The sequence below is a fragment of the Piliocolobus tephrosceles genome, chromosome 12 (genome assembly GCF_002776525.5).
Source record: "Piliocolobus tephrosceles isolate RC106 chromosome 12, ASM277652v3, whole genome shotgun sequence".
Lineage (NCBI taxonomy): Eukaryota > Metazoa > Chordata > Mammalia > Primates > Cercopithecidae > Piliocolobus > Piliocolobus tephrosceles.
Genome location: NC_045445.1, coordinates 33,978,398 through 33,991,848, shown reverse-complemented (window position 1 = coordinate 33,991,848; position 13,451 = coordinate 33,978,398). Strand labels below are relative to the sequence as shown.

Below are 13,451 nucleotides of genomic sequence, written 5' to 3'. Positions count from 1 at the left end.
GAGGCGGAGCTTGCAGTGAGCTGAGATCGCGCCACTGCACTCCAGCCTGGGCGACAGAGTGAGACTCCGTCTTAAAAAAAAAAAGAAAAGACACAACAGCAAAGACTTGGAATCAACCCAAATGTCCATCTGTGACAGACTGGATTAAGAAAATGTGGCACATATACACCATGGAATACTATGCAGCCATAAAAAAGGATGAGTTTGCGTCCTTTGTAGGGACATGGATGCAGCTGGAAACCATCATTCTTAGCAAACTATCACAAGAAGAGAAAACCAAACACCGCATGTTCTCACTCATAGGTGGGAACTGAACAATGAGATCACCTGGACTCGGGAAGGGGAACATCACACATCGGGGCCTATCATGGGGAGGGGGGAGGGGGGAGGGATTGCATTGGGAGTTATTCCTGATATAAATGATGAATTGATGGGTGCTGACGAGTTGATGGGTGCAGCACACCAACATGGCACAAGTATACATATGTAACAAACCTGCACGCTATGCACATGTACCCTAGAACTTAAAGTATAATAAAAAAAAGAAAAGAAAAGAAATTGAGATGAAGAAAACAATACAAAAGATCAATGAAACAAAAATATAGTTTTTGAAAATTAAAGTTTTATATAAAGTTAAATATAGTTTTTGAAAAGTTAAAGAAAATTGACAAACATTTAGCCTGAGTAACTAAGAAAAAAAGAGAAAACAAAATAAAACCAGAAATGAAAAAGGAGGTATTAAAACTCATACTACAGAAATTCAAAGGATCATTAGAGGCTACTATGAGCAACTATATGCCAATACATTGGAAAATCTGGAATAAATGGACAAATTCCTAGACACACACAGCCTACCAAGATTGAATCAGGGAGAAACCCCAAACCCAAACAGCACAAAAGCAAGTAATGAGATCAAAGCTGTAATAAAAAGTCTCCCAGTAAAGAAAAGCCCAGGACCCAATGGCTTCACTGCTGAATTCTACCAAACATTTAAAGAAGAACTAATATCGATCCTACTCAAACCATTCCAAAAAATCGAGGAGGAGGGAATACTTCTAAATTCGCTCTATGAGATTGGCATTACTCTGATACCAAAACCAGACAAAAATGTCAATTCAAAACGGATTAAAGACACAATAAAAGAAAAACCACGGCCAGGCACGGTGGTTCATGCCTGTAATCCCAGCACTTTGGGAGGCCTAGGCGGGCAGATCACAAGGTCAGGAGTTTGAGACCAGCCTGACCAACATGGTGAAACCCTGTCTCTACTAAAAGTACAAAAATTAGCTGGGTGTGGTGGTGCATGCCTGTAATCCCAGCTACTCAGGAGGCTGAGGCAGGAGAATTGCTTGAACCTGGTAGGCCGAGGTGGTAGTGAGCCGAGATCATGCCACTGCACTCCAGCCTGGGCAACAGAGCAAGACTCTCAAAATAAAAAAAAGAAAAAAAAGATTTGGCCAGGCGCAGTGGCTCACGCCTGTAATCCCAGCATTTTGGGAGGCTGAGGCAGGCAGATCACCTGAGGTCAGGAGTTTGAGACCAGACTGGCTGACATAGGGAAACCCTGTCTCTACTAAAAATACAAAAATAAGCTGGGCGTGGTGACGCATGCCTGTAATCCCAGCTACTCAGGAGGCTGAGGCAGGAGAATCACTAGAACCTGGGAGGCGGAGGTTGCAGTGAGCTGAGATCGCGTCACTGCACTTCAGCCTGGGCGACAGAACAAGACTCAGTCTCAGGCTAATATCTCTGATGACCATTGATGCAAAAATCCTCAGCCGGGCGCAGTGACTCACACCTGTAATCCCAGTACTTTGGGAGGTTGAGGCGGGAGGTCAGGAGATCAAGACCATCCTGGCTAACATGGTGAAACCCCATCTCTACTAAACACACAAAAAAATTAGCTGGGCATGGTGGCACGCACCTGTAGTCCCAGCTACTTGGGAGGCTGAGGCAGGAGAATGGCCTGAACCTGGGAGGCAGAGCTTTCAGTGAGCCAAGATCACGCCACTGCACTGCAGCGGGGGTGACAGAGCGAGACTCCATCTCAAAGAAAAAAAAAATCCTCAACAAAATACTAGCAAACTAAATTCAACAATACATTAGAAAGATCATTCATCATGACCAACTGGGATTTATCCCTGGGATTCAAGGATGGCTCAACATACATAAACCAATCAATGTGATATAGCCTGTCAACAGAGTGAAGGATAAAATCCTTCAGTTTCAGTTTGAAATAAAAATCTTCCATTTCAGTTGATGCTGAAAAAGCATTTGATGAAATTCAACATTTCCTCATGATAGAAACCCTCAATATCCGGGGATAGAAAAAACATACCTTGACATAATAAAAGTCATATACAATAGACCTGCATCTAGTATTATACTGAAAGGGGAAAAACTTAAAGCCTTGCCTGTAAGATCCGGAACATGACAGGGATGTCCACTGTCATCACTGTTATTCTGAAAGTCCTAATGTAGCAGGACGAGCCGCAGACAAAACTCCTCAGACACCGGATTAAAGAAGGAAGAGGTTTTTTATTCGGCCGGGAGCGTCGGCAGACTCGCGTCTTAAGAGCTGAGCTCCCCGAGAAAGAAATACTTAGCCTTTTTAAAGGCTTACAACTTTAAGGGGTCCACGTGAAAGGGTCGTGATAAATCGAGCAAGCGTGGGAAACGTGACTGGGGACTACATGTATCAGCTAACAGAACAAAAAGTTTTACAATGCTTTTTTCATACAGTGTCTGGAATTTACAGATAACACAAGTAGTTTAGGCCAGGGGTTGATGTTATTATTATTACTTTGTTTAACTCCTAGGGCTGGGTGGTGGTGCCAAGGTTGTCTGGCTATTTATCTTACTTTTGTTTCTCTTTCTCTTTTCTCCTGTCTTTGAACTAGGCAAGGTTGGGGGAGGGGGCAGCAGGAGTAGTAGTGGTCTCCTCCCTTACTAACGAGAGCAGTCAGAAAAGAGAGAGATACAAAGGGTATCCAATTTGGAAAAGAAGAAATCAAATTATCCTTGTTTGCCAATGATATGATCTTATATTTAGAGTAAACTAGACTCCATGAGAAAACTATTAGAACCGATAAATTCATTAGAATTGTAGGATACACAATCAAAATACAAAAATTAGTAGCATTTCTATATGCCAACAGTGAACAATCTGAAAAAGAAATTTAAAAAATAATCTTATTTACAATAACCACATGTAAAATTACATACCTAGTAATTAACTGAACTATAAGAAGTGAAAGGTCTCTATAATGAAAAGTAAAATACACTGGCCAGGCGCGGTGGCTCAAGCCTATAATCTGAGCACACTGGGAGGCAGAGGTGGGCAGATCACGAGGTCAGGAGTTTGAGACCAGCCTGGCCAACATGGTGAAACACCATCTCTATTAAAAATACAAAAAAAAATTAGCTGGGCGTGGTGGCACACGCCTGTAATCCTAGCTACTCAGGAGGCTGAGGCAGGAGAATTGCTTGAACCCGGGAAGTGGAGGGTGCAGTGAGCTTAGATAGCGCCACTGCACTCCAGCCTGGGCGACAGAGTGAGACTCTCTCTTGACATATAAAAATGTCAATTCAAAATGGATTAAAGACTTAAATCTAAGACCTCAAACCATGAAACTACTTCAAGAAAACATTGGGGAAAATCTCCACAACATTGGTCTGGGCAATGACTTCTTGAGCAATACCCAACAAGTACAGACAACCAAAGCAAACATGGGCAAACTGGATTGCATAAAGTTAAAGAGCTTCTGCACAGCAAAGGATACAATCACCAAAGTTGCAGACTACCCCTCTGACCAGGGATTAATAACCAGAATATAGAAGGAGCTCAAACAACTCTATAGGAAAAAATCTAATAATACAATCAAGAAATTGGCAAGATATTTGAATAGACATTTCTCAAAAGATGACACACAAATGGCAAACAGGCAAAAGAAAAGTTGCTCAGCATCATTGGTCATCAGAGAAATGCAAATCAAAACTATGAGATATCATCTCACCCCAGTTAAAATGGCTTATATCCAAAGACAGGCAATAACAAATGCTGGTGAGATGTGGACAGAAGAGAACACTTGTACACTGTTGGTGAGAACGTAAATTAGTACAACCACTATGGAGCACAGTTTGGAGGTTCCTCAGAAAACTAAACATTGAGCTACCATATGATCCAGCAATCCTACTGCTGGGTATCCACCCAAAAAGAAAGGAAATGAGTATATCAGAGAAATAGCTGCACTCCTATGTTTCTTGCAGCAGTGTTTACAACAGCTAAGATTTGGAATTAACCTAAGTGTCCATCAACAGATGTTTGGATAAAGAAAATGTGGTACAGATACACAATGGAGTACTATTCAGCCATAAAAAATTGAGATCCGTCATTTGCAATAACATGGATGGAAATGGAGATCACTATGTTAAGTGAAATAACTCAGGCCCTGAAATACTAACATCACATGTTCTCACTTATTTGTGGAATCTAAAAATCAAATCAATTGAACTCATGGACACAGAGAATAGAAGGATGGTTACCAGATGCTGGGAAGGGTAGTTGGGGTTGGGTAGTGGAGGTGAGGTTGGCTAATAGGTATAAAAAATAGAAAGAATGACTAAGACCTTCTATTTGATAGCAAAATAGGGTAACTTACATGGTTTGGATTTCCCAAATCTCATCTTGAATTGTAATCCACATAATCCCCACATGTCTGGGGAGAGACCTGGTAGGAGGTGACCGGATCATGGGGGTGGTTTTCTGCATGCTGTTCTTGTGATAGTGAGTGAGTGCTCATGAGATCTAATCGTTTTATAAGGAGTTCTTCCCCCTTTGCTCCACATACTTCTTTCTCCTGCTACCTTGTGAAGAAGGATGTGTTTGCTTCCCCTTCTGCCATGACTGTAAGTTTTCTGAGCCCTCTCTAGCCATGCAGAGCTGTGAGTCAATTAAACCTCTTTCCTTTATAAATTACGCAGTCTTGGGTATTCTAGCAGTGTGAGAATGAACTAGTACTGTGACTATAGTCAATAATAACCTAATTCTATATTTTAAAATAAGTTAAAGAGCATAATTGAATTGTTTGTAACTCAAAGGATAAATACTTGAGGGGATGGACACCCCATTCTCTATGATGTGCTTATTTCACATTGCATGCCTGTACATCTCATGTACCCCATAAATTTATACACCTACTATGTACCCATAAAGATTAAAACATAAAAAAGAATCCTGCCAGTGTGGCACTAACCACAGCTTGGGGTCTGGACATCAGTTTCACATGTTCATAATGTCAATATTCTAAATGTTGCAGAGTTGATGGATGCTGGGAATGTGGATTCTCACTAAGGATGTTCACAAGGGAGTGTTGTATAAACCAGAATGCTAATTTATTAATTTACAAATGCAAATGTAATTGTTCATGCAGATTTGATTGGAACATAGCTAATTCTTTCCCTGTGGGCAGATCTTCATGGGAAGCCAAATTGTAATCAGAATATTGTTCGTACCATAGAATCAAGACAAAGTGAGTTAGTTGGATCATTTAAATGCATAGTACTGTTTGTGTTATAATTGCTCTAATGGCCTGTCTCCTCAATATGGACTAGAGTATTTACTCCCTGGGAAGACTGGTGTATTTGTTTTGGATGTCAGTGCCTACCCACCCCACCTCCCGAGTAGGGCCTTTTCAGGTTTTTAAATTTTTCCATTATTTCTTGGCCGATCAAAACCCTTGATTAGGCTAGGCACAGTGGCTCATGGCTGTAATCCCAACACTTTGGGAGGCTGAGTTCAGGGAATTGCTTGAGGCCAGGAGTTCAAGATCAGTCTGGGCAACTTAGTGAGTCCCTGCCTGTCTCTACAAAAAAATAAAATTGGCCAGGTGTGGTGGTGCATGCCTGTAGTACCAACTACTCAGGAGGCTGAGGCAGGAGGGTCACTTCAGCCTGGGAAGTTGCAGCTCCAATGAACCATGATCATGCCACGGCACTCCAGCCTAGGTGACAGAGTGAGATGCTATCTCTAAAACAAAAAACAAAGTGAAACTCTTGATTGGCATAATTTTGTTTCTCCATCAGCTTTCTTTTTTAAAAAAATACTGAAGTAAAACATGTATCTTTAGCTATTATCTCTTAAATCAGATTACCTTCTGTAATAATTCTATGGGAATTATTCTACTGGAGCACAGTCATTCAAGCCTGTAACCCCAGCACTTTGGGATGCCAAGGCGGGAAGACCGCTTGAGCCCAGGAGTTTGCAACCAGCCTGGGCAACATAGACCCCGTCTCTACAAAAAAATAAAAATAAAAATAAGAAAATTAACCGGGCATGGTGGTGTGTGCCTGTAGTTCATGCTACTTGGGAGGCTGAAGTGGGAGGATCCCTTGAGCCAAGGAGGTAGAGGCTGCAGTGAGCCATTATAGCACCACCGCATTCAAGCCTGGGCAACGGAGTGAGGACCTGTCTCAATAAAAACCCGCAAAAAACTATGGGTGCATCGTACGGTTGCCAGTGAATAAGGTTATAAGATAAAAAACAGGATGCTCAATGAAATTCAGCTAACCAAGGGCTGTATATTTTTAGTGTAAGTATATCCAAAATATTAATGAGGTGTACTTACACTAAAACAAATATTCATTGTTTACCTGAAATTCACATTTAAATAGGCATCCTGTATTTTCATTTGCTAAACCTGGCAATCCTACCAGCACTTTCACATGAAGCCATGAGGGTTGGCTGGATTCATGCTGGTAGGTAAGCACCAATCCATTCAGTTGCCTCAGACAGGACAAAAGCCATTTCCCCTAAAAAAATCCTTTAGTTTGACGGTAGGTAGCAACGAAGCACGGAAGAATCTTGACCCTTTGAGGAACCCGTAACTGACGCAAGTGCCATAAATGCTACTTTGATTGATTCCCCGCCCCCTCCATTCTTCTTTTCCTGCAATTGCTTTATCACTTCTTCCCTGTCAAGTCCCGCCCTTTCAGCTACCTCCAACTGCAGAGGAACCGGTTGCCTAAAAGGAGCCGGCAAAAGCGCCTACGTGGAGTCCAGAGGAGCGGAAGTAGTCAGATTTGACTGAGAGCCGTAAAGCGCGGCTGGCTCTCGTTTTCCGGATAACGACTACAGCTCCGACTGTCAGTGCCGGCCTTCCTCGTGTAAGGGGATCTGCCGGACCCTTGCAAATTCAATTTCTTTCCCATTCCAGGCCCTTCCCTATCGTCGCCCCCTTCACCTTGGATCATGTTCAAGAAGTAAGGACATGCTGTGGCCTCCATCGGCTGCTCACAAAGGTGGGGTGGGGGTGGGGAAGAGGGCGAGAGCTAAGATCCTCTTTCTCTCTCCCCCGCCCCTGCCATCCTGACTCCCTAAGGTTTTCTATAATACTATGCTCTCACTCCCAACTTGAACACTTCTTTAAGCTTTCCATCTGTAGTCCTCAATCGGGTTTCAGTCCCTCCACTCCCATTGTTTTTTCTCCTTACCCCTCTTTCTCTTTTGCCCCTTCCCCCAATTCTGTCTCCATTCCTAGGGTTCTACCAATCACATCCGTGCACTGTGATTTAGGGGCATATCCTCTGTAGCTGAGAGGGGAGCCCTGCGCTCACTGCCATATGTTTATTAGTTATGAACTGAATAAAGGAAGGCTTGACTTCCTGGGTCATGGGAGTGAAGGAGTCTGGGTGACAGGAAGCAAGCGGCCTGTCATGCCTATTGCCTAGCTGCCAGATTAACCTTGCCTTGAAAATAACGTGATTGCCCCATAGGCTATTCAGTATAAGGAAGACAAAAATTCCTTGGGAACCTACTAGTGGGTTTGCCTTCCAGATTTGGTAGACGCAAAAAGCAAAGGGGGAACATGGGCAAAGGAAGGTGGGTTTTGTGCATGAAATTTTGAGCAAAAATGAAATAGGGATCTTAGAAATCATTATTGTCATCACTTAAAAAAAATCTCAGCAGATTACATAGCCTAGCAGGGACCAATTTTCTATGTTATGCTTGGGTTGGTCTTTTGTATCTCAACAATTGAGGGTTTTGTTTTTTGATCACAGGTTTTATTATTGGTGGGAGCCTGTGTTTCTTCCTGGGTAGAATTGAATAAGATTTTCCAGGAAAGGCATCTGTGTAGCTAATTACAGATTATGGTGCAAAGTATGTCTCATATTCCTTCCCCCAACCCCAGCTAATTGCTGTATAATTGACAGTTTATTTCAATATTGTATTAAGACATTGGTTTTGTGCTGGACAGAGTAAAAGGGAAGTGGCATTTAAAAAAATTATTTCATAATTATTTTAAGTATCTACTGGGTTGGGAATAAATGACTAATTAGAACAATATCTTTAGGTATTCTGATACCTCTACTTAGAAATGCCTGTTTCTTTTCTTGCAAAAATTACTTGGCAGATTTGATGAAAAAGAAAATGTGTCCAACTGCATCCAGTTGAAAACTTCTGTTATTAAGGGTATTAAGAATCAATTGATAGAGCAATTTCCAGGTATTGAACCATGGCTTAATCAAATCATGCCTAAGAAAGATCCTGTCAAAATAGTCCGATGGTAAGTCTTTGTTTTTGTCTGTGTAAAGCTTGGTGTAGCTGAATATTTAATGATTAGATTGCACTCATGCTAAATGGAATTATTTTCAGATTAACTATTGATAGATTAATAATGGGGTAGACACAGAATAACTCTAAAACTCCAATATTTGCATTTCAAAGATTTTCTATGTCCTTGAAAAAATGTGGCTTTGTGTATTGATTGTTTTAGTAAAGAGTTAAATGTTTTAGTTCAGAGTTGGATTTAATTTATTTCAGTTTGTTCTTTAGAGAATTGTTTTATTGAATCTAACAATAGAATTAATAAAATGTGAAATAAAATTGGTTGTAGCAGGTAATATTTTTCTTTTTCTCTACTGGACTTGTATGATAGGAAAAACAATGTAAATAATATTTTTCTGGCCAGGATTTTTACTGACTTTTTAAAAAAGTTTACTTTATCACTGTATATGCGTGTTTTATGTTGTGAATTTTTGAAAGAAAATATTTAACTTGGTACTTTGTGACATTTGTCTTACAGCCATGAACATATAGAAATTCTTACAGTAAATGGAGAATTACTGTTTTTTAGACAAAGAGAAGGGCCTTTTTATCCAACCCTAAGATTACTTCACAAATGTAAGGTTTTTTATTTTTATTTTTTGAAATTTTACTCTTACTGCAATATTCAAATGTAAAGTCTTGTAAGAAATATGCATTTAATCAGATGAGACACTGCTGGGGGAGAAAAACAAATATGCATTTTAAGGATATTGAAAGACTTCTGATAATTAAAGTGACTTCTGATAATTAACTCATTATTTATTAGTACTAGGTAATAATGAATGTAAAACTAAAATGAATGCCCATCTTGTGGTAAATCTGAAAAATGCAAATTCTCTCATGCATTCCAGAAAGCCCAAGAAAGATCATTTATTCATTCATTCAACAAATATTTATTGCCAGGCACGGTGGCTTACACCTGTAATCCCAGCACTTTGGGAGGCCAAGGCAGGCGGATCACTTGAGATCAGGAATTTGAGACCAGCCTGGCCAACATGGTGAAACCCATCTCTACTAAAAATACAAAAATTAGCCGGGCTTGGTGGCAGGTACCTGTAATCCCAGCCACTCGAGAGGCTGATGCAGGAAAATCGCTTGTATCTGGGAGGCAGAGGTTGCAGTGAGCCGAGATCAGGCTATTGCACTCTAGCCTGGGGGACAAGAGCGAGACTTCTTCTCAAAAAAAAGGAAAAAAAAAAAACACAAATATTTATTGAACTTACTATGTGCTAGGCACTCAGCTAGGTGCTGAGAATACAATGGGAAGCAAAGACATTGTCTCTGTCCTTACGAAACTAATAGTCTAGTTTGGAGAATAAACAGCAATTAGATAATTACACAAATATGTATTTACAAACTGTGATAAGCATTGTGAGCATTTTCATCTTTTATATTTGTATCTATTAGCCTAATAGAGAAAAGTCAATATATGAGAAAGCATTGACTAAATGTCCTTCCATCCAGTTATTTCCTGTGATGTGTGTAAATGCATACATTTTTTTTTAAATTGGGCTCTCTGTTACATAGTTTTTAAAAATTGATACATAATAGCTGTACATTGTCTGCTGTTGTGGTGCCTGTATCCTCCCCCACCTATATATATTTATAATAGTTGTACATATTTTAGGGGTACATGTGATATTTGATACCTTTATACAGTATGTAATGATCAAATTAGGGTATCTATCACTTCAAACGTTTATCTTTGTGTTGAGAAGACTACAATTCTTCTAGCTATTTTGAAATATACAGTAAATCATTATTAAATATAATTTCCTTACTGTACTCTCGAATACTAGAACTTATCGACCTGTATTTTTGTACCCCTTAACCAACTTCTCTTCAACCCCTTGTAGTTTTTTTTTTTTTTTTTTAATTAACAGGCTTTTATTTTTTAGAGCAGTTTTAGGTTTACAGAAAAAGTAAGGAGAAAGAACAGAGTTCCCTCTCCCAGGTTCAGATTCCCCTATGAATAACATCTTGTGTTGGAATGATACATTTGTAACAATTGATGAACCAGTGTTGATACATTATTATTAACCCAAGTCCTTAGTTTACATTAGGGTTTACTCTTTGTATTCTACACTTTTATGGGCTTTCCCAAATACATAATGTCAAGTATCTACTGTTAAGTATCATACAGAATGGTTTTACTGCCCTAACATTCTTTGTGCTCCACCTATTCATCCTTCCTCCCCCTACTTCCCCAACCCCGGGTAACCCCTGATCTTTTTAATAGTTTTTTTACTTCGCATTTTTCACTTAACATTATATCACGAAAATTTCCCACAGCATATTAAGTAGTCTCCAAAAACCATAGTTTTTGGAGGAAGGAGTAGTATAAGTTTTGAAACTATGGTTTTTGGAGAATACTTGGGAGGCTGAGGTGGGCAGATTGCATGAGCTCAAGAGTTCAAGGTTATTGTGAGGTATGATTGCTCCAATGCATTCCAGCCTGGGTGGCAGAGCAAGACCCTGCCTCAAAAAAAAAAAAACAAAAAACAAAACAAAACAAAAAAGATTACCAATTTGGTAAACAAATGATAGTGTTTCAGAGTTTTCTTTTGTATCTGTTAGATTACCATAATTTGGGGAAATATTTGTTCAGATCCTTTGCCTTTTTCCGTTGAGTCATTAGTGTTATTAATATATTGTATTTCTTTTCTTGTAGATCCTTTTATCCTGCCACACCAGCAGGTTGATAAAGGAGCCATCAAATTTGTACTCAGTGGAGCAAATATCATGTGTCCAGGCTTAACTTCTCCTGGAGCTAAGCTTTACCCTGCTGCAGTAGATACCATTGTTGTATCCTTCCCAGGCTAAAACTGCTGAAAAATGTATTCATTGTGCTCTTATCATTACTGCGAAAGGTGTATCATTCAAGAGAACATTAGATGTACTTTTTGAAGGTTACTGTTACTCTTATCTCATGCCTTTCTGGTTACATTTGAAGTTGTACAGAGTAATTTTATTTGTTGCTACTGAATTATCTCATCTTAGGTCGTTTCTTAGAAGTTAAATGAGAACAAGTTACAAAACAGTCTCAGCTGCATTTCAGCCCAGTCAGGGCCTACTGTTATCAGACTTAGGACACAATAGGGAATTCTTGATTACTAGGGGAAAGGATATAGATGATATAATTGGATCAGCTTTTTGGATATCAACTTGCCACTGTAATGTTCATTTTGACTTACTGACATACATTGGAGTAAAAGCTCTCAAAAGGGAAAAGAATTTAGTTACCAGGTATAGGTATCTCTTCCCAAGCAACAATTTTGTGTTGGGAGTGAATAGTGGGAAATATTGGCAACCTCCAACTTTTATTTTGAAAATTAATTATTTGAAAAGTTGGGTTTGGGGGCCTCAGAGCACGTTTTCTCAAAGAGAAATGTCAGAGTCCCAGATAGTCCTTAAAGATCGATTCAACTTATGACATACCTGAATAATTCTGCATTATTTCCATTTCTACCATGGTGTTTCAGCTATTTTCTGGATTAAATAGATTTTTGTGACTATTCTGGACAGGAGAACATCTTCTCCTTTATTATAGCCAAAGTAGCCATTTGCCTCAGGTATAGAAATGGTATGGAATGGTACTTGGTGGGAATAGGGAAATTACTTTTAGAGTGTGTTTATCTTATTTTATTTTTTACGACGGAGTCTCGCTCTGTCGCTCAAGCTGGAGTGGAGTGGCGCGATCTTGTCTCACTGCAATCTCTGCCTCCTGGGTTCAAGCAATTCTCCTGCCATAGCCTCTTGAGTAGCTGGGATTACAGGCACCCACTACCATGCCCAGCTCATTTTTGTATTTTTAGTAGAGACAGGGTTTCACCATGTTGGTCAGGCCGGTCTCAAACTCCTGAGGTCAGGTGATTCACCCGCCTTGGTCTCCCAAAGTGCGGGGATTACAGGTGTGAGCCACCATGCCTGGGCAGGGGTATGTTTAAGAATAAGAATAAGAAAAAAAAAAAAAGATACTCTCTGTTGGGGCAGTTACAGTGAAGGGGTAGTATAAGTTGTATGTTTATATTCTAGGAACAGTTTATGTTGACATGCTTTTTGCATAATAGATGCTCACATATTTGGAACACTGAATGAATTGAAAACCAAAGGAGAAAAGTGAGGACGGGTTTTTGGTGGTTGTTGTTGTTTGTTTGTAATATTTATGATTCCTCTAAGTGTTGGTAAGTTTTTAGTTCTGGAGTTAACCTTAAGTGGAAAATTTTCTTAGTACCTAGTCTTTACTTTTAAAAATAATTTTTATTTTGAAACAATTATAGATTTAGAGAAAGTTGTAAAAAAAAAAAAGTGGTACAGAGAGGTCTTGTGTACCCTGAATCTTGACTTTTAAAAATATATACTGCATTCTAACTGGTGTGAGATGGTAACTCATTGTGGTTTTGATTTGCATTTCTCTGATGGCCAGTGATGATGAGCATTTTTTCATGTGCCTGTTGGCTGTATGAATGTCTTCTTTTGAGAAATGTCTGTTCATATCCTTTGCCCACTTTTGGATGGGGTTGTTTGTTTTTTTCTTGTATATTTGTTTGAGTTCTTTGTAGATTCTGGAAATGAGCCCTTTGTCAGATGAGTAGATTGCAAAAATTTTCTCCCATTCTGTAGGTTGCCTGTTCACTCTGATGGTAGTTTCTTTTGCTGTGCAGAAGCTCTTTAGTTTAATGAGATCCCATTTGTCAATTTTGGCTTTTGCTGCCGTTGCTTTTGGTGTTTTAGACATGAAGTCCTTGCCCATGCCTATGTCCTGAATGGTACTACCTAGATTTTCTTCTAGGGTTTTTATGGTATTAGGTCTAACATTTAAGTCTCTAATCCATCTTGAATTAAT

General features: G+C 39.5%; 1 protein-coding gene across 1 annotated transcript in view; it reads left to right on the top strand.

Moving 5' to 3' along the window:
- Positions 1–6,901: 6,901 nt before the first annotated feature.
- The window catches only part of MCTS1 (MCTS1 re-initiation and release factor), an 18,985-nt gene continuing 12,435 nt past the window's right edge, over positions 6,902–13,451 (top strand). The window contains exons 1-4 of the mRNA XM_023202161.3: positions 6,902–7,260; positions 8,412–8,564; positions 9,084–9,181; positions 11,277–11,410. Coding sequence (XP_023057929.1) covers positions 7,250–7,260; positions 8,412–8,564; positions 9,084–9,181; positions 11,277–11,410 — 396 coding nt within the window. The 5' untranslated portion in view covers positions 6,902–7,249. The remainder of the gene's footprint in view (positions 7,261–8,411; positions 8,565–9,083; positions 9,182–11,276; positions 11,411–13,451) is intronic.